The 21,860-nt window shown below is 39.2% G+C and overlaps 1 protein-coding gene across 1 annotated transcript; it reads left to right on the top strand.

Annotated features, from left to right (window-relative positions):
• Positions 1 to 16: 16 nt before the first annotated feature.
• pan2 (poly(A) specific ribonuclease subunit PAN2) lies at positions 17 to 14,391 on the top strand. The gene is given in 27 exon segments (XM_051071376.1): positions 17 to 163; positions 2,439 to 2,744; positions 2,864 to 3,033; positions 3,145 to 3,265; positions 3,396 to 3,473; positions 3,554 to 3,824; positions 4,045 to 4,390; positions 5,875 to 5,971; positions 6,352 to 6,471; positions 6,595 to 6,714; positions 6,840 to 6,968; positions 7,094 to 7,293; positions 7,465 to 7,613; positions 7,743 to 7,849; positions 7,953 to 8,051; positions 8,163 to 8,251; positions 8,565 to 8,709; positions 8,851 to 8,988; positions 9,092 to 9,151; positions 9,239 to 9,329; positions 9,425 to 9,582; positions 12,131 to 12,215; positions 12,218 to 12,273; positions 12,783 to 12,962; positions 13,080 to 13,173; positions 13,746 to 13,937; positions 14,059 to 14,391. Coding segments are annotated over 27 exon segments (3,651 nt in total). The 5' UTR covers positions 17 to 148; the 3' UTR covers positions 14,094 to 14,391.
• Positions 14,392 to 21,860: the final 7,469 nt, after the last annotated feature.

Here is a 21,860-nt window from a genome sequence, read left to right as displayed (position 1 = left end):
GTGATGATGGTGGTGGTGATGATGGTGGTGAGTCTGTGTCCGGTGCCTCCTGCTGTGCTGTGTGCTCGTCCCTGAGACTGATGAGTGATGAGTGCTGCTCAGAGCATTTAAGCGCCAGGCATGGCTGTGACTCAGTGGGTTTTCCTCCATGGACATCCCTCAGGTGAGTTCATGCTGAGTGCAAATTAATATCCACGTAACGCACAAGCAGGAAGACTCATGGGAACTGGTGAATATGAATAAGCTCATTATATTAAGTGATTGTCAGTGAATACTGAAAGAAAGAATAAAAAAACTCGTCTGTTGTAATCACAATATGGGAAGCATCGGCCTTTCTTGGACTATTAAAAACACATTTAATCTTTATCTCCTATCATCAGGATATAAGGCTGTTTTAATCACATAATATTCTTATCTGAAATTATTTAAACCCATAGTTTCTAACAACTGAGTGTGTTGTGTGTGAGACAATAATAGCAGAGGGAGCGATACAATCAATTAACCTTAATGCGATCTAATCAGGTTTCATATCTGTGGCTATGCCGAGGAAGTGAGATTAACCTTTACATTACAGGGCGATAATGAACTGAATTCTCCGCACAGATTGGACAAACTTTCCATCTGTTTCCACGATCTGCCCCTCTTCTCTACCAGAGAAAAACCTTTAAGCTTCAACTGAATTTTTTCTTATGAGAAAGAAGCTGATAAGGTAGATATTTTCAAACTTCCTATAGTTTTCCCATTCATGTTCTGTTATTCTCTGGGTGGTATTTTAGCTACGCCTGTTACTAAGGGTCTGGTATTGTTACATGTATTCATTTGTTTATCAATTTAATACACTGGTAAAGATGGAGAGAGGCTGATATGAACAGTGCATGTGGCTACTAAATTTAAACAAAATGGTATGAAAATATAGGATTTATGTCATGAAGTCAACATCATAAATGACTATTAATCTCTAGCACCCTCCTTAAAATGTACTTTTATTATTTATCTTTTTAAAAATGCATTCATCTCTCTTTTTTCACTTTTATTCTGTGTTTATTTTTATTTATTTATTTTTCCTTTATTTTACAGTTAAGAAAAAAATCTGTTATAGAAGAGAGACCTGGTACAAGCTCACATCATACATTTATACTGTACGTTAATTAATTTTTCAATGTGTGTAATTGGATAATTTTTTCACATTTATAATGTAAGAAAACTCTTACATTGTCACAATTTCTGAAAGCCCAAGGTGATATCTTCAAATATTTTGTTTTGTTCGACCAACAGTCCAGACTCCAGATCTCAAGATGTAAGATTAGCTATCAAAATCAAGATATTCAGCTTCATAAGATAGAGAAACATGAATATCTGAGAATATTTAGAGAAAATCTAATGAGAGAATAGTTGATGTTTTTGCTTGAAAAATGACTTCAACTTAAATTGATTAGCAAAATAGTTGGCAATCAATTTGTGGTCATTAGACTAATCAATTAATTGACTTTACAACATTGCAGTTCATGAAATTATCTCAGGGACAGCCTGGCTGCTCGAGGTCTACACCCCAGGAGGAGAAAGGTTTAAGTCATTTTTAAAATCATAAATACCCAAAATGCTCCTGCACCAGCTTCTCAAATGTGAGTATTTGTTTTTCAGTTTTCTGTGATATAAACTCAGCATTTTTGGATGTTTGACTGTTGGTCAGACAAAATAAAATAAAATAAATATAAAAATAAGTAATTTGGATTATGTCAGTTCAGGCTTGAGAGAATAATGCAGCTGCTCTTGAACACACCCCTGTCTGCTGCTCTTTTTTCTACGTGTGTTATTGTTGTGAATGAAGTGAGCATGGACTCCTGTGCGTTAAACCGTGTCTCAAGAATAGGTCGGTATAAACTTTACATTGATACACACACTCTCTTTTTTACACTAAGTGACACATTGTCTTCTGTCGTTAATACGGATGTTTTGTGGGTAGTAGTTGAGTCTGTGCGGCCCAGTTTAGCCACAACAGTCTGCTCTGTTACGATGCTACCGTTAGCTTAATTAGCTACGCGGCAGCTAACTGTATCTGACCACACACAGCAGCGAGACACTGCTGTTGCAAGCGAAGAACAGTAATATATCTTTCAGTACACATTTCAGTGATAAATACTGCAAGTTTGGCTGTGGAGGCTTTTGTTAGCACCTAGCTTAACGTTAGCTTCCGGGGCTAGTCGCTGCTAGCCAAACCAAGGCTAACCCTGCAGCTAACCTGGAGATACGAGCTGATACTTGAGTTTGGTTCATTCATACTTATAATAAATTAATTATATGTATTGGTGTTAGCCCCGGTTGTGTATTAGAGTACATTAAGGTCATAAAGTTGCCTCTGTGGCCTTTATGCATGCTGTTGTGTTGCTAATGCATATGTATGCTACCACTGTTTACAGAAGTTGCCCTTTCCTCTGCAGGTTGATTTAGCTGTACCCATGATGAACTTTGACGGTCTCGACGCTGGGATGGGTGAATACCCCCCCAGCCTTCACGGGACTCTGGAGGCGGGTATGGAGCCCTCCATGGACCCGCACCTCAACCCTAACTTGCTGCAGGGTGTGGAGCTCGATCCAGAGGGTCTGGCCGTGACGGTTCCAGAGCCAGTGCATCTCATGGAGGGGATGTTTTCTGAGCTCCACAGTGTAGTCTCAGAAGTTGGCATCCCAGTCACCGCAATGCATTTTGATCTCCAGGAGGAAATGCTCTGGATGGGAAACCACAGGGTGAGAGACTTGATTATTGAGGATAGATTGTTTCTGAAGTGTCTCTAAAAGTTTAATGAAAATGCAGAAATATTTTTCATCTGTGTAATTCAGCATTATTTCTTTTTTCCTCTCCTCAGGGCCATGTAACCTCATTCTTTGGTCCTACAATGGGCCGGTATTCTTCTTTCCAAGTGCACGCAACCGATGACATCCGACACATTCAGAGTTTGGAAACAGGCGTGCTGTTCCTCTCTAAGAGCAACCTCAAATGCTACACTCGCGGGGGCCTTGTCATGTTTGATTATCCGTAAGTGTCTCCAAACATTAACCAGAACAAATGTCCTTGTGCTGAGATTTATTGTAGACAGCCATACCTATTAATTCATTGATTTATTAATAATGTCTGTGTAAATTCCAGGATGGAGGAAGGAGCTGATATGCACAGTCTTCTCATGACTGATAACAATATGTTGCTCATGGGTGGATTACAAAACTATGTGGTTGAAGTTGACTTGAATACTGTTCAGGAAACTCAAAAGGTGAGACTTTTATCAACATCCACAACTACCTATGCATGTGGCACAGGATCACAGTGCTGTAAAATATAAGAATAACATACTTAAAAGCACGTGAGTGACTGTTTACTTTCTTGTTGTGTGTACTTGACAGTTCACTGTTGAGGTACCAGGAGTGGCAATAATGCGTCAGACAAGTCGTTTCTTCTTCTGTGGGCACACGTCTGGGAAGGTATGGATTACTTGATCAAACCAGTTAGAGAAAGATGCTTTTCAAGTTTAACTCTCACGGTCACCTTCCATTAAAACCAGGTAACCCTTCGAGACTTGCGCACCTTCAAGATGGAGCACGAGTTTGATGCGTTCTCCGGCAGCCTGTCAGACTTTGACGTTCATGGAAATCTTCTGGCTGCCTGTGGGTTCTCCAGCCGAGGACTGAACGGGATGGCGTGTGACCGTTTTCTCATGGTGTATGACCTCCGCATGATGCGAGCCGTGACTCCACTTCAGGTGCATGTGGACCCTCTCTTCTTGCGCTTCATTCCTACCTACACGTCACGCCTGGCAATCATCTCACAGACAGGTATCAGTCGGGGAATGTTTGGTCTCACTCGTACCAATTTCTGAGATTGTCTGTTTTTTGACTTGTAATAATTTTGCTTGGAGAGTTTAGGCAATAAATGTCACTTGTGTTTTTTAATAAGCTATATTTAAATATCTTCTGTCTCACCTTTGATGAGTAGAAATGTTTTCCTGAATTTGCCACTCAGATATAATTATCCATCTTCTGTTTCTGTCTGCAGGTCAGTGCCAGTTCTGTGAACCCACTGGCCTCGCCAATATGGCGGACATTTTCCACGTCAACACTGTGGGCCAGTTGCTCATGAGCTTTGACGTCTCATCCAGCAAACAAGCCTTGGCCTTCGGGGATTCCGGTGGGTGTGTGCATCTGTGGTCTGATGCTCCGGAGGTTTCCTTTAACGACTACTCTCGGGAGACAGAGTTTGCGCTGCCTTGCCTTGTGGACACGCTGCCTCAGCTGGACTGGAACCACGACCTGCTGCCCCTCTCACTCATTCCCATGCCACTGACCAGCACTGAGCCGCTGCTGTCAGACTGGCCCACTGCCCTGGCAACACCAAGCCCCAGGTAACACGGTCATATGTATTTACCGTAGCTGATTCTGTATGATTGGAAGTAGCAAGAGTAAGTGAGCGTAAGAACACTGATTTATGATTTTACAGCGTGTTACACATGATGACAGTAATGGTCACACTAAAAAGCAGGACAGGAACTCATGACTGAGAAGTTTCCCAAATCCAATCTGTCCACAAAATGCACTTCAGGGAGCAAGGTTACATTAATTGCACTCTCAAACATATCCGTGGTTATGGTAACCACATAAAAATGTACATTACTTGTACCTGAAATACAGGTCTGATGATGTTCTATTTTTTTCTTATTGTCAACAACATTGTCTCATGAAAACATTGATTCTAGTAACAAGAATTGTCTGTGAAGCTGAAACTTGACAATAGTTTATTCCTCTGTGATGTGTTCCCCTTCATTACTTTTACCAGTGCACTTAACATGCAGCTGTAAATAGTTCCCATCATTCGCTTTATTTACTTCTGCTTACATCATGTTTACTGAAGACTACAGTGCTGAGCTGTTCAAGACAACAATTTGGCCTTTGTTAAAAGTTAAACTATGTATTAGTGACCTGTTTTTAAAGATTTACGTCCTCAGTGGGAACAAATGGGCCCGGGGCAGAATACCACAGACAAGATAAGGAAGTTGGAAAGTATCGAGAAACAGAGTAACTCATTGTTGGTCTTGGTCTTTTAATGAGATTTGTTGACAATAGCAGAAATATAGAATATCACTGGTGGTGCAACTTGACAATATGAAACCAAAACATCAAATTGTAGCCGCATGAAAAATAAAGATGTATGATCTCACTCCCACGAAAATATTAAGTCACAATGTGGAACTGGTTAATTTCTCTCTCATTGTTGAAGTGATGTCAGTGCTTCACATTGACAGTCAATTTGAGACATATCTCCAATAATCTAATCACATTTTACCATCAAAAATGAATAGTTATAAAATGTGACTCAGATTTTTTTTATGTTTCAAGTGTCTGATTTACTCAGAGGAATACACACTGACCAACAGACATCCTGCCTGAGAGACTACTAATCATTTAACAGACAGATCATGCTTATCTGTTGAGGGGCTTTTATTGGCTGCAGCTGAGTAGAAGAAATACTCAACAGTGACAACTTTAGAGCTCATATGCAGTAAAACTGATGTCATTTACTCTAAACATCAAGCAATAAATCTTGGCTTTATGAATATTATAATGTCCAGTTATTGTTTTCAAGATGTGTATATGATCCACAGTCATTTTGGAGGCTGTAGTTTTTGGTGCTGCTGAATTGTTTTGTGGTTTACTGGAAGTTGTTCCTGTATAAAGGGGCTCAGCTGTTGTATTAGACTTCATTAGTTAAAGCTAGGTATAGCTAATAATAAATTGGAATTTGGATGTATTGGGTACTTTTCTGTTTTTCCTTGTTCACTTTATCATTTAATGAAGGTTTTCATCTAAAAAAAATTGTTCTTTCTAACAGGCGAGCTCCTCCTGTGGACCCAGAAATCCTGCGCACAATGAAAACTGTCGGGTTCATTGGTTATGCAGCAAATCCTCGGACCCGCCCTCGCAACCAGGTACTTAAAAATATGCAATAAACAGTGCTGTGCAAAAAGTTTTAGCCACTATAAGTACACCTCTGCTCAGTACACCTGCACAGTTTTTCAAAGAGCTTTGATGCCTCTCTGATGATATTATGTGATGGATAAGAAAGGTATCTACATTACATTTGCACAGTGCCGAAAATCTTATCTGCTTAACTAATTAGTCCAACATTTGGGAAATGTATGAAGCACAAATTAATTAAATACATGGCCAGATTCTGCAAGGTCTTTTGGTAACAGCCATGGCTTTGTGTCATTTCCACCATATGTAAATATAAAAAAAAAATCCACATTTTTGCTGTGTCCAGTGTCACGTTCATACATTAAAAATCTATTTTCTGTGTTGATTTCAGGTTCCTTATAAAATTAAAGATGTGGAGCTCGATTATGATAATTATAACCAGGTCCCTGAATCACCAATTGGACGTGATGAGGAGCCACATCTCTACATGGTGCCCAAAAAGTTCAGAAAGGTAAATATTTTTTTGGACGATTGGGTTGATTTTGTCTGATTGTGGTTTGTTTGCTTTTACTGTTTAATAACAAAAAATTCTGAGTGCAGAAATATGTGATGAAAACATCTTTGTCTGTGTCAGGTCACAATTAAATACTCTAAACTTGGACTGGAGGACTTTGACTTCAAACATTACAACAGAACCTTGTTTGCCGGGCTGGAGCCTCACATTCCCAATGCTTACTGTAACTGCATGATCCAGGTGAGCAGAAGGATATGCATGTTTTTGTTTATTGAAATCTGTTCTGGAAACGTTATTTAAAAGTTGTTGTTTTCTTTTACTCAAGCAGAATTATTGTTCTCCTGTTTTTGTGTCGGCACGTTCAGGTATTATATTTCCTGGAGCCAATCCGATGTCTAGTGCAGAATCATTTGTGCCAGAAGGAGTTCTGTTTGGCCTGTGAGCTCGGCTTCCTCTTCCACATGTTGGATTTGTCACGAGGAGACCCATGTCAGGTAGATATTTTTTACTGTTTCTCTGAATAACAGTAGGTTGATCCCTGTGGCAAAGCAGAGCTTAGCAGCACATCGCCCCCTGTGTTGTTTTCTCAATGCCACCTGTCCCGTCTCGTCCTCTCAAGGCCAGTAACTTCCTCCGAGCATTTCGCACCATCCCTGAAGCGTCAGCGCTGGGCCTGATCCTTGCCGACTCGGACGAGCAAACAGGGAAGGCCAGACTCGGTCGCTTAATCCAAAGCTGGAACCGGTTCATCCTCACCCAGCTCCACCAGGAGACACAGGAGCAGGAGGGTCCGCAGGCCTACAGGGGAGCCAGCAGCAGGTCAGAGTAAACAACAAAAACAGATGTTAGTGTAGTCAAAATGTTCCCTCAACAAAGCTTTTGACATGCCCAGTACAGAGTCCTGAGGTATTTAAGCACAAAGCTTTTTCTTACAACAGTGAAAGGAAATCATTTATTTATTGTTTGGTGGTGGTGATTCATTTCTTCCAGCTCTCTGGGCTCCTCTGGTGAGTCTGTCATTGGAAAATTGTTTGGATGTGAAGTTGAGAACAGCAGCCTATGTCGCTGTGGCAAGGAGACGGTCCGTTCGTCGCTCACGTTGCTCTTCACCATGCATTACCCCGAGCAGAATTCTCAAGGTGAGTCCTCAGGCGCTCTGTGCACAGATAGTCCTATACAAGCTGAGCTGAGAGTCTGTGAAAAAGACTATGAAGTAGCTCTGTATTTGTTGACACTAAACAATATTCATTTAACTTTTAACTCCTCAGAAAAGACAGTGAAGGAGTACGACTTTGCCGAGATCCTGAAGAAGAGCATCTGTCTGGAGCAGAGCACTCAGGCGTGGTGTGAAAACTGTGAGAAGTATCAGCCCACAGTGAGTTACAGCTGCCATTCAGCCACATCAGCAGCTTGTATTAACAGATAGTCTGATTGAAATCCATTTTGCAGTGTAATAATGTATTTGTATACCACTGTAGGTGCAAACACGCAACATTCGATGTCTACCAGACGTCCTGGTTATAAACTGTGAGGTGAACAGCGCTAAAGAGGCTGAATTCTGGAAGGTTCAGGCGGAGGTAAATGGCTCTCATTAAGGTTTTATTTCAATCTTGACAGGTTTCAAATACACTTTGAAAACTGCATATTGCTAGTCAAATGAATCATACTTTCTTTTGTTGTCTTCACAGTATGCCTTCAACAAGGCCATGCAAAAGGAGGCAATGGAACCTCCAAAACCTAAGGAACCCCCACCAATGCCCACAGAGTGGTGTCTGGAGTAAGATCCCTTATTGTTTAATGTTTTCAATCAATCAGTTAATCATTTACATTCATTCACAAAACATCAGAAAATTGTTATCCATCCTAATTTCCCAGACATCTTTACATTGCTTGTCCCAAAGATATTTAATTTACAATGACATAAATGAGAGAGCAAATGTTTATATTTTAGATGCTGGAGCTGTCATACATTTTGTATTTTTGTGTGAAAATTGACATTAAAAATTATCACGAGTTTCCAGTTATACAAATAACATAATTCATATCAGTTGAATGTATCTAAACACCACTTGCTGTACATCCTTGTGCAGCGGGGAGGAGATATGCAGTATGGAGGGCTTCACCTTTGACACTCGAGCAGAGGATCTGCGTCACGTCTGGATCCCTCTCACTCTCAAGATGTCCATCAGCAAAACTCAGGGGCTGGAGATCAGCAGCTGGCCTGAAGGAGAGGAGGTGAGGGAGAAGGTTTTACAACTACGTTATGGATTAAAACACTGATTTTGATTATTTATCCTGGCTTGCAGGCTTTGTAATGGCTTGTTTTTCATCATGGTGCTGAGATTTACATGCACTCATATTGTTGTCTCCCACCAGTTAAGCGCTGCTGAGGAGGCGGAGGGTGCTTCTCTCTATGACTTGGTGGTCACGGTGCCCCATATCCTGGACGCTCGCACGGGTGGAAACTTGGTTGCACACATCAAAGTGGGAGAGACCTACCATCAAAGGAAAGAGGTGGGTGGTCCCTAGAATCTGTGAGTCGCTTCTACAAAGTCAAAGTGTAGTTGATGTTTGATTCTGCATCTGAAAACTGACCTTTAAAACGTGTTTGTTTCAGGGAGTTACACACCAACAGTGGTACCTTTTCAATGATTTCTTAATTGAGCCAATTGACAAGGTGAATATTTTACCACTTATTTGAATTATGATAGTGAAATGTTATGTTTGCAGCCATGTAAAAATATCATCGTCTTGTTTGTCAAAGGCTGAAGCTGCACAGTTTGACGTGAGCTGGAAAGTGCCAGCCATTCTGTATTACGCCAAGAGGAACTACCACACTAAATACGACCTCCGCAGTAAGTTTTAGGACATCAGATCTGGAGTTGTCACTTCTAGGTCTGCATTCATTTATTCATTCACTCACCTGCTCTTGCTTTTCTGCCTGTCTCAGTTAAAAACCCCATAGATGCCAGTGTTCTGCTGACAGAGGCTTCGCTGGCTCGGAAGCAGAGGAAGAGTCACGCCACGTTCATCCCCCTCATGGTCAGTGAGATGCCGCAGGCTGGCGACTTGGTGGGGCTGGACGCAGAGTTTGTCACACTCAATCAGGTCAGTCTGGATTATAACACCACTGTCTGTTTACCTCACTGTGTTGCAGTGCGTTTATGTGCCCTCAAGAAACCAGGTTATGTGGTTTACGCAGACCATAGTTACCTGGTTGCTCCCATACTAGTGTCAGACGAAGCCGGAGGCGTTATGTTTTTGTCAATATCTCAGTAAGGACTTCAGGAAATTTCTTCAAATTTAGCACAGAAATTTTCTTGGACTCAAGGATGAACTGACTAGAATTTGGTGGTCATAGGTCATAGGTCAAGGTCCCTGTGATCTCACACAATACATTTTTGACCATAACTCAATAATTCATATTCTAACTAACTGCAGCTGGAATGTTAGGTGGTAATTTTAGTGTTTAGAACATGAAAAGGAATGACTAAACGTGATTTCAGTTTGACTTGAAGGGGAACTCAAAAAGCTGCATATAACCGTTTGTGGCTCCAGAGGATGCTGCACAAAATCAGATAAGATGCCTCAAATGATGTTACTTGAGTCAGTGTTGGTTGAGACCAGAAATGAGAACAATCGGGTGGTGTGGAGCTAGGAAGAAGTAAGCTTATCAGTCGCAGCTACAGGCATAAAACACAAGAATGAAGCATGAATGAAGCAATGAAATGAAGCATCCAGAGATAGTCATATAGTTAAAGGTCAATGAATGGTTGAAACTATTTACAACAGTTAGTATGATGTGTCATTCAGCCACATATGAAGACCGAGTGTCTACAGCTGCTCCAGTGGCCGCCTTCAAAGGCATAAAGACAGGCGAGAGGTGATGAATCAAACCAGTGGAAATAATGGCGCACACTTTCACACAGCTTCTCCTCAAAGGCATTCATAAGAAACAAAACCATTAAGAAATATCAAAACCACCAAGAGAATAAATCAATAACTACAAAAGACACAAGGTCAAAACACAACAGCAGTCAAAACAAGTACCCATACCAGTGGGTGTCCCTCCCGCTAGATGGAAAATGGCTACCTCCATGAGGTGAGCAAATACCACAGAGCTAAAAACGAATGTTACTGCATTTACTGACATTAACACAATAGCACAAGTGTCAACCACTACACACAAATGTTGCCTACTTACACCTAAGCAAAAAGTAACCCAACAAAGGTGGAGTAGATTTACCACAGCATAATGGTCACACACCACATTACTGCAACCAAAAGTAGCAGCTACTAACTAGTCATCCCAGGAGGCTTCTTTAAACTCTGTTTAAAACCTACTGCTAGACTCAAACAACGTACCCACACCCAGGTATACCACCAAAAATAAGCTCCAAGTAACAACCCAGATGATCGAACGTAAGAGATGACCACTGCACTAAAACAAAAACCATCTGATACAGACAAACACGAGTTACACCCCACCCTTGGGTGGCTCTATGGCGTACATAACGCTCCAGCACTGACCCAAATCAGCCGCAGAAAACGCCTTAAGAAACAATTGAATCCATGGGATTTTTTAACTTTAAGAAATATCAACACCACTAAGACATTAAATCAATAACTACAAAAGACAAAATGTCAAAACACAACAGCAACACAATAATAATTGAAGAACAATGGTGTGAATGCTCTCAGCCTCGTTTAAACACGTCATTCAATTCAGGTGCAAAGAGAGCACCAAAAATACATGTAGCCGTAACAGAAGAATGAAAAGAAAGTCAGCTTGGTCGTGGAGTTTGAATCCAGCTAGCGTGGGACGATAGTGGGAGGGGGGTTTTAGATTGTTCGACAAACACAATTCATCATCTCTGGAGCTTCATGAATCCCCCTTGATTCAAATGAGTTAATAATTATGATACATTTGAACCAAATCTATGCAGTATCTGCAGAGAGAGATGCTAAATTTGAAATTAGGTATGCAAAAAAATATTCCTGTATTATTTGTCTTCTGAAATCATTTTATTACGTTGTCAAGTTCTGTAGCTTATTAAAAAACATTTAACTTTTATTCACACTTTTTCATGCTGCTAGTTTGGACTGAAAAATCTGTGTTAATGATCTGTGGTTTCCTGAACTGTAACAAGATGATATGATTTGAAAATTGAGCAGGTCAGGAGGTGAATCACTGTGATTTCAATCAGAGAACTAAGGCTGCAGCTAAATTATTATTATTATTATTGTTATTTTAACTTTGCAGAACCAAAGAGGATGATTTTAGATGTCAGATTTTGTTAGAGGGACAGTCCAAAACCCCAAAATATTAAATTTACAAAAATCAAGATCAAGAAATACAGCAAATTCTCACATTTGTTAACCCGGGATTCCATTTTTTCGCTTGTTTTGCTTGGGAAAAAAAAACCCAAAACTATTTATCAGTGAACTGTGAAAATATTTGCTGATTATTTTTCTGTCAATTAACTAAGACTGATATTCAACACAGATTTCTGACAGCCTAAATTTAATAAGTGTGAATGGAGTACTTGTTTTCCAAAAAAGGGGATTGTAAATAAGGTTTAATTATTAAGATGTGTTCATTGAAGTTTTTTAAATGAATCTAAAACACCCAACTCATTAATGTGTCTGTCTGCAGGAAGAGGCAGAACTGCGCAGTGATGGCACCAAATCGACCATCAAGCCCAGTCAGATGTCTGTGGCCAGGATCACCTGTGTGAGAGGTCAGGGCCCAACGAGGGCGTGCCCTTCATCGATGACTACATCTCTACTCAGGAACAGGTGAGACACTGCAGAATGAAAACCCCAAGATGGACTAACAGAAAATACGCTGCTAACATGACGTTTAAAGGAATTTTTATGCTCTTGTAGAAACAGGATACACTTGACCAAAGTGTAGTGCAGGGAGGACACCCTCTCCCATCACTTCCTCTATCATGCCTTCTTTCTTATTAGACAGTGTGTCCTTTTGTTAGTGGTGACAATACCCTCCCAGGCGTGACAGTACAGTTGATGAGTCAAAACAGAAGAAACCAGGATTACCTGTTGGAGGCTCTTTCAGTAACAAAATATTTGAACGATCTGGAGTCGGTTCAAGCTGTTCTGGAAAGTTCTGAAATGACTGTTCTTCTTTTATTGTGCATCTAGTTTTGTACATAGCCAAGTTTTCAGTTATTAGGTAAGATGAAAGCTGCAAAGTCAAATCATAACCATGTTTTTCTCACACATATCCCTGTGAAATGGCTGCTCGTGTGTGGACCCCTAACACTCATGAATGTTTGTTCTTCCAGGTGGTCGACTATCTGACACAATATTCTGGCATCAAACCAGGAGACCTGGATGCAAAGATTTCTTCAAAGCATTTGACCACTCTGAAGTCCACCTACCTAAAGCTGCGCTTCCTTATCGACACAGGAGTTCGCTTTGTTGGTCACGGCTTACAGAAGGACTTTCGGGTCATTAATTTATTGGTATGTTATTGTGAATCAGATTTATTTTGTTTTCTGGTCTGCAACTACATCTCACTACGTTAGATTTTCTTTATGAGGATTCATGACTAATATTTCTGTTTTTTTGCTGTTTTCAAGGTTCTCAAAGACCAAGTCATTGACACTGTCTACCTGTTCCATTTGCCCCGCAAGAGGATGATTTCTCTGAGATTTCTCGCCTGGTACTTTTTAGGTCAGTTAAAATGAAAACAATAGAACATGTTGCTTGTTTTTTCCAGGCTTGGATTGTTACTGTAAGTGTATGACAGCAGTATAGATAGGATTCTCACAGAGATAGAGTTTAGTTTAGTTTAATCAAAAACATCATTTTATATTACTACCAGACTCCATTGCCAAAAACTTGCCAATTCCTTATCAATCATTTATACCCAAAAACATGGGAAAAAAGGCCTAAGTTCAAAAATACCAGTTAAATGTACTGTTATTTTTTATTTATTGAACTTAAAAAATAGAAAAAATACTCTAACTGAGGCATGTAAAAAGTTTTGGTACCCACAAAGTCAGAACTTAGTTGCCAGCTGAGAGTCTGTTCACCATTGGCATGGTTAGTCCTGAGGTCTGTCTACTTCCTCAACTGTCACCATGAATAATTTATTTGTTTGTGTTGTTGCACAGAATGTTGAGGTGTTAATCCCTGTTAATTCCCCATATCCTGATTGTAAACTTATGTAAAATGGCTGAAATGCCTCTGTGGGAATCATGAATTCCTGATTGTCCTCTTCATTGTGTGGCCCCCGTTCACAGACCTCAACATCCAGGGGGAAACCCACGACAGCATAGAGGATGCACGCACCGCTCTGCAGCTGTACAGGAAGTACCTGGAGCTGAGTCGTGGAGGTGGGAACGACGAAGTGAGGAAGGTCCTGAAGGGACTCTACGAAAAAGGCCGCCAGCTGGACTGGAAAGTCCCCGACTCGGACACAGGAGATGGTCAAGGTAGCCCAAAAAGTACGACATAGTGATAACTTAGATGTAGGCTGGTGTTAGAGAGGTTTAGACAAGAGGGCATCATGAGGAACTGTCTCATTGGATTGAAAGCACTGTTCTCCTTCAACAGGTGCTGCTGTGTTTCCCTCTGTGATGGGGCTGTGAGCTGCACCGTGATATCTTCCCCGTGGAAAGGTTTTGACTGAACTCACCCAGTTCAGTTAGTGTCATATTTTGTACGTATTTGCATTTATTTTTGCATTGTGTACAGTGTTAACAGATCTTTGTTGCCTGCACAGTCCACTGCAGATCGGTGACTGCACAGTTTTAATCGTGTCAAAGTTTCTCAGAAACAGGAAATGAAATTGTATTTTATGATTTTGGAGCCTTTTTTATATAAGAAAAAAAAATGTAGCTTGTTTTTTGGTGCATCTACATAAATAAATAAATACCATGAACACTGTGAGATACTTTATGTTAATTCAAGGAAGTGGGAAATATATTTTATACGAATACCTGAGAAATTTCAGCATAATTGACCTCACTCCATGGTGTTTCAGGGAAGTCTATTCAAATTTAACAATGAGTTTAGTTTTTTTCTTCTTCCCAGCCCCCTCTGAAATTTTTTGCGTTATGTATACTTGGTTTCAGATTTGCCTGTTAATTTTCCTGAAATGTCTGATAGCATCTGCTGGCAGGTTTCAGGTCATTCCAAAATGGTGCAATAACCTCCAGTTTGATTTAACACACAGGCACTAACATTACAGACGTAACATTTCTTACATGTGTCTAAATAGATAATGTGAAGTGCATCTTTGTGGAAAAATTATTTATTCCACATTGTGCTACTGTTGCTGGGTTATTGGCTTTCCTCTATTAATTTTAAACTTAAAAGATAATGAAAGTGAAATAAAAAATACGGGCAAAAATATGTGCCACTAGAAAATGAATTTGAAATACATGATTCGGGATTGAATGTAAATTTCAGTCCTCTACATATTTCCACATTCAGTACTCACGTTTTAATTTCAGCTCTCAAAAATTCTGTTTACTGTACCACACATCCGGGTCACTGAAGAAGAGCAATCGAGTGGAGAACTCCTTTTCGGCCATTGAACACCCATTTTATATCTTGTTTTGGGGCATTTCCTTCACTCCCATTGCACCATGAATTTGTAGGTACTGGCAATTTATCCCTCGGATTTATACACGTTGAAGAAGCGTTATTTTCCCCGCTTCTACCCTGCCTGTGATCGACTAATCCCTCGTGTGCTAATCGCTAACGTTAGCCTAGCTACGATGCTATCCGGTGCTACGAACTTTCGAATTCGGGGGGAGATCGACTCAACCTCGGCGCTCACGTTGTTCCCGTGGTAAGTTCATGTGAAACGCTACGGCACAACTAGACCTACAGCTAAGTTAATCAGCTGTCTGTTGTTGAGATTACTCCATCAACAATTGGTCTAATCACGTTTTTAACAGCATTTTGATTGTTACTTAATTTGTGTCCAAAGTTTTGCCAGTTCTACAAAACTGCTTCTAAAAAACGTAACGGTTATTTGATTCTGCTCTTGTTATCTAGCTCTGCTTAATCACATTTAATCTATCGAGAATACTGCTGCATGTAATTAATGCATTATTAGAATTGATCATGTCAAAATATTTTAGGATTATCGTCCAAATGTGTTTCCCCTTTTATTACCTTGTTTTGTCATACTGTAAAAGAACAAAATATCGTAAATTACCCACTTTGAATTTTTAATTTTACATTTTCTATGACTCCTGTCACAAAATTTTGTCTCTCACACTGCAAAGCCAGATGAGGTTAATCTGCGCCTGTGTGCCGGAGACAAGAGATTCTGCCTCATCAACGATGGAGATGATGTTTCACCAGATAGGAGCCATGCTCACTATCTCCACAGCTTCACACTCAGGATGCTGAGAGTTGAGACTTTGTGGTGTGGAACTATAATGACGATCACGAGATTCCCAAAGTTGGGACAGCAAGTTACAAAGTAATATGTTGACATGTAATATGACATAAGTACACAAGTTGACAGCAGCTGACATCAGATTAAATAATACAACAAAGATATTAGTAATAGTATAATATCTTCCTGCGTTTGTGCTGATTTGAATTGTGAATGGCATCCAATCTACTGTTAATTTAAGGTTTACCTAACCCTAACTTTGCAGGACTCCACAGTACCTTTTATTGAATTTTATTCAGCCCCTAGGATATATATAAAATTCACGAAAACACAATGTCATTATTCTGTCTGACATGTACATGGTTATAACAATAACAAAAAAACAAAACAAACAAAAAACATTGCATTGGTGTTATGGCGTGTGTTGGTCACTGTGTCAGTGGATGGATGGATGGGTGCTGGGGTAATGAGTCCAGAATGTTGTAAAGTGTAAAACGTCAACTAACAAGACCAAAGGCGACCAAACAAAGACGTGGTCCTCCTGCGAGACTCGTCAGGCGGATACTCTATCAGCGAAACACACACAGTAAGCCCTGCTAAAGGACGTGGCAACAGGTGAAGAAGTTTCTGGCTTGCGGGTTTACTTCCGCGTTATGCGGCCCACTGAATATGCGAAGTAGTGTTATTTCCGGCATGCCTTCCAAAAGGTAAGACAGTATTAAACACTAAAATTGTTAATAGCTTGGTTAATTCGTGTTGAGCTTTAATTTATTTATGATGATAAATGGAAAAACCATCCAGTAGGAAGCTAGACAAAAATTACTGGAGTCTAAGCTTCGTTTTGGGTATTCCACCTTCCCGTGGACGTTGCTAGGTGGAACAGACTTTGCTGACCAACTGGCGTTTTTTCTGCCGTTGTTGGTTTGCTTGTGTTGTCATTGGGCGCATCGTGTGTCGTCACCGGTCATGACCTTCTGGGAGGAGCTTGGAGAGAGAGAAAGGAAGTCACCAAACAGATTTAAACCAGCATTTGAACAGTTGACTCGGTTTGTCAGTACTGTAAGAAAACGTAATTACCGAAGAAGTCTGGATGTTAAAACAAGTTTTGGAGCTGCTTTTTTGTCGAATACGAGTGAGGCTGGATGCTGAATATGCCTGCAGCGTAAAGGTAAGGCTAAGGAGCAAACTAGCTGGCGGCTAGCATTAGCGTTAGCATTAACCCTAGCCTTAGCCTTCTCTTTTAACGACATGTATTGACCTCATTTCCATTTTAAATCGTTTTCATCGTTCATTTTGCTTCTCTTTGTAACTTTGTGTTCCATCCTGGTCATTTTAATTTAGTTTATAGAGGTCTGTCGTGTCGTAGTCATCGTTTTATGTCTGTTTGTGGTCATTTTGTATTACGTTGTGTCTGTACCGGCTGCTTTACACCTGGATGTCAGCGTTCGCATCAGTCGGCGAGCGTTAGCATTAGCCTTGAGCCTTTTCCTTTTTTGTCGTCGGTTAAAATGTGTTTGTATTTCTGTGACTGTAGCGTCCCTGACATGAATGTGGGCACCTTATGAGTCAAGGTAACTGTTTAGTAGTCTGTTTGTCAGATTATCATGTCGTTGTGATCATTTTGTGATCTTATTGCATCATTTTACGTCTTAACTTGGTTATTTTACGGCCAGCTTCGTACTTCTTACTGCGTCTCTGTAGTTCTGTGTCCATTCCTGATCATTTAACTTTCTTTTGAGGCAATTTCATTGTGGCAGTTAAGCATCTCATTGTGACTGTTTTGCTTCCAGATTTTTTGTCTGTCGTCTTTGTAGATTTGTGGCAGTAATCTGTCCATAGCTATCTGTTGATCCACAGTTTTATATATTACTGATGAAAAATTTGTTTGTGGTGTCTTAATACTTGATTGAGCAAAGTTATGTGTTACATTTGAGCTTGAAAACTAAATTTTGATTTAATTTTTTTAAGCTCCTTGAGCCAAGTTTGAGCCTCAATCATTTTAGTTACTTTGTTGTTGGTTCTTAGGGATGTGATGATTTTTCTTGTCATACATGACAGTAAACAGCCCATTTTCTGAAACACTCCTCTAATGTTTGGAGAATGTTCTGGTTCAGCTATAATGATTAATATCTAGTCTTTTTTTGTGTTTGGATTTGATGCTTGATTGAGCACAGTTTGGTGTTAAAGGCTTGAAAACTATGTTTGGACTCTGTGCCCCTCCACAATGTTTGTATGAGCTGAGATTACAGATAGAAATCATTACACCAAAATTTAAGCTTCTAAAGTCAATTGTTACTTTCAGATCTTTTTACATTGCTTTTCTCTTTGAGGTCAGTGAAGTTTTATTTGTAATCGTCAAGGCTTTGGTGTTTAGTTTTCACTGTCATGTTCTCCTACAGTTTCAGTGGTAAAAAGTTTCCATTACTATTTTGTATTAGTTAATGAGGGTTTCAAGTGTACTTGTGTTTTCCAGGTCTACTTGTTCAGCTGCTGCAGCTTGGACAGAGACACCAACATTACCTTACAGACCAACAGGTATGTGTGAAACATTTACCCAGTCTATAAAAAATGTGTCTGAATTATTAAGGTCAGCAATCGCTGTTTTGTTTGTGTAGGGTCACAGGGTAAATCCCAACTCGAGCCCTGGTATTTAATTAATTTATTACTGAATGTAAGAAGAACTGATTAATCATGTCTGTTAAATCAGAAAAAAGTACCAATTGTAATTGCTCGGAGCTCAGGGTGACTTTTTGCTTAATCAACAGTATTTACTATTGTTTGTTATTAAGAACCAGTCAAAATGGGATTGAAAAACATCTTAAGTTTGATTGTACACAATCAGAAATTCTTAATCTTGTGTATGCACTAGACACACTAGACTACACCATACAAAATTATATCAATTCTACAAATAAAATAACAGAGTGAGTTGTTCATAAGTGTGTTCATTTTAACTGTTGGTCAGAGGGTGATTACACTTTTTCACATAAGCTGCTGTTACGACTTCTGTAAATTTGGTTGTTAGTCTTTAAACGACAACAACACAAAACAAAGAAAACAAAGACATAATATGTGTTAATAAGAAGGTTGAAATTTGAAATAATGATTCTGTATGAGATGTGTCTGTGGTGGATGAAATACTCAGACTTTTTACTGAAGTATAATAAACAACAAAGTCTTGCATTCAAAAATTTACTTAACTGATGTGTTTATTAGTGTTTATTATTGTTGTGCAATTCACAGTAACATACGTGATTGCTTCAGTAATTCATTGATAGACACACAATTATCATTTTACTTTTTCCCAAATATTTGTTGTTGTTGGTTCTTCAGGAGAGGATGATAGTCAACTGTTCATTTTCTGAAACAGCCCTCTAATGTTTGTTAAATGTTCTGATTCAGCTGTAATGTTGAATATTTATCTTTGTGTTCAATGTTAAACTGTTATTGATCATTTTCCTTTGTATGTTTCTCTTTGATTTCCTCCAGGCATCACCACTTTGTCCACGACATCATCCACGATCGCAGAGACTTCGTCCATGATCAGAGAGACAGTGTTGAGGATGAGGGAGACATCGTCCATGATCAGAGACATTGTCCATGATTGCAGAGACCTTGTCAAAGATGAGAGAGATGTTGTCCATGATCAAAGACATTGCCCATGCTTCGTAGAGACCTTGCGATAGAATCGGCGGAGACGGGGGTCACCGATTTGACGGCATTGCCCGCGATCATGGAGACATTGTCGATGATCACAGAGACAGCATCTATGATCTCAGAGACATCGTCCACAATCACAAAGACATTGTCCATGATCGCAGAGACTTTGTCCATAATCTCAGAGACATTGTCCGTGATCACAGAGACGTAGTTCACGATCACAGAGAGTCTTCGTACAATGAAGAAGTTCTTTGAGACCAGTACATAGGCCTCCAGGTAATTCACAAACTGCTTTACATCAACTGTCCAACACAGAGCACTGACATTAAATTGTTTATGTTCAGTGTTGAGTATATCAGTATTTCATTTTCTGTACCAGCCCACCTAATGTTTGTTAAATTTTCTGTTTGAGCTGTAATGTTGAATATTTATCTGTGTTTTCATGGTTACACTGTTGATGAGGAATAGGTAGTAATATATTGATCATTTTCCTTTGTATGTTTCTCTTTGATTTCCTCCAGGCATCACCACTTTGTCCACGACATCATCCACGATCGCAGAGACTTCGTCCATGATCAGAGAGACAGTGTTGAGGATGAGGGAGACATCGTCCATGATCAGAGACATTGTCCATGATTGCAGAGACCTTGTCAAAGATGAGAGAGATGTTGTCCATGATCAAAGACATTGCCCATGCTTCGTAGAGACCTTGCGATAGAATCGGCGGAGACGGGGGTCACCGATTTGACGGCATTGCCCGCGATCATGGAGACATTGTTGATGATCACAGAGACAGCATCTATGATCTCAGAGACATCGTCCACAATCACAAAGACATTGTCCATGATCACAGAGACTTTGTCCATAATCTCGGAGACATTGTCCGTGATCACAGAGACGTAGTTCACGATCACAGAGAGTCTTCATACAATGAAGAAATTCTTTGAGACCAGTACATAGGCCTCCCGGTAATACACAAACAAAAGGTAATTCATCAACTGTCCAATACTGAGCACTGACATTAAATTGTTTATGTTCAATATTTGATCTTCAGTCTGAATAGTTCATAATTTGTCAGAAAATAGACTTAACCCATTAATGAAGTTCATTTACATGGTTCATGTATGTATGTAACAGTTCAAAAGGAGGATAAAATCACTGTTACTGTGAGGTATTGGAAAGATAATAACCAGTTATGCCTTATTTTTCATTAATGTTGTGTTTGGAAAAACCTGTTATTAAACAAATGTTCTGTGTGTTTTCAGCTGAATTCACAGAACAGAATCCACCAAAGGTGAAGGTGAGAAAAAAATTTGTTTCTGTGAAAAAACCTCTTATCAACAAGCAAATTATTCAGTTATTAAAATACGATTAAAATCTAATAATCAAACTGATCTGTGGTTCAAAAGTAGTTTGCAGCATTGAATGTAGTTTGCATCAGTAAAGTCTATAAATTTTACTAGCAAATAGTATTATGTAATGACAAAAGTTCTAATATCTAATATCAAAGGTTATATTAAAAGTATTTTGTAATATAAAAGTGATGCAGAAGTAATAGTAATCTGAAATAAAGATGAAAATGTGACAGTATAGTATAGGCATCAAAAATGTAACCCAAAAAATGACTTTGTAAGGAATCAAAATTTAAAAAATAATGCATAACATCATAAGACATAAGAATGTAGAAAAAAATGTGAAAGGCATCAAAATGAAGTAAAAAAATAGTAGTACTAATAGTCATAGTATGATAATTCAACAAAAACTGTCTCACTACAGTAACAGAAAGGGTTAACAGTATAGAGAGAAAAATTGTCATAGTATACTAAGGTATTGAAAACGGTCCAAAAATGTCATATACTATGGCATCAAAAACCATGAAAAAATGTCACAGTATGTTATGGCTTAAAAAAACCATGAAAAAATGTCATAGTATAGTAAGGTGTCAAAAAAATGTCATAGTATACTAAGGTGTCAAAAACCATGAAAAAATGTCATAGTATAGTAAGGTGTCAAAAACCATGAAAAAATGTCATAATATAGCAAGGTGTCAAAAAACCATGAAAAAATGTCATAGTATGTTATGGCTTAAAAAACATGAAAAAATGTCATAGTATAGTAAGGTGTCAAAAACCATGAAAAAATGTCATAGTATAGTAAGGTGTCAAAAACCATGAAAAAATGTCATAGTATAGTAAGGTGTCAAAAACCATGAAAAAATGTCATAGTATAGTAAGGTGTCAAAAACCATGAAAAAATGTCATAATATAGCAAGGTGTCAAAAACCATGAAAAAATGTCATAGTATGTTATGGCTTAAAAAACCATGAAAAAATGTCATAGTA

This window comes from Lates calcarifer, linkage group LG6 (assembly GCF_001640805.2).
Source record: "Lates calcarifer isolate ASB-BC8 linkage group LG6, TLL_Latcal_v3, whole genome shotgun sequence".
NCBI classification, from domain to species: Eukaryota; Metazoa; Chordata; class Actinopteri; family Centropomidae; genus Lates; species Lates calcarifer.
The sequence above is the reverse complement of the archived record's forward strand: the minus strand, read 5'-3'. Positions and strand labels throughout refer to the sequence as shown.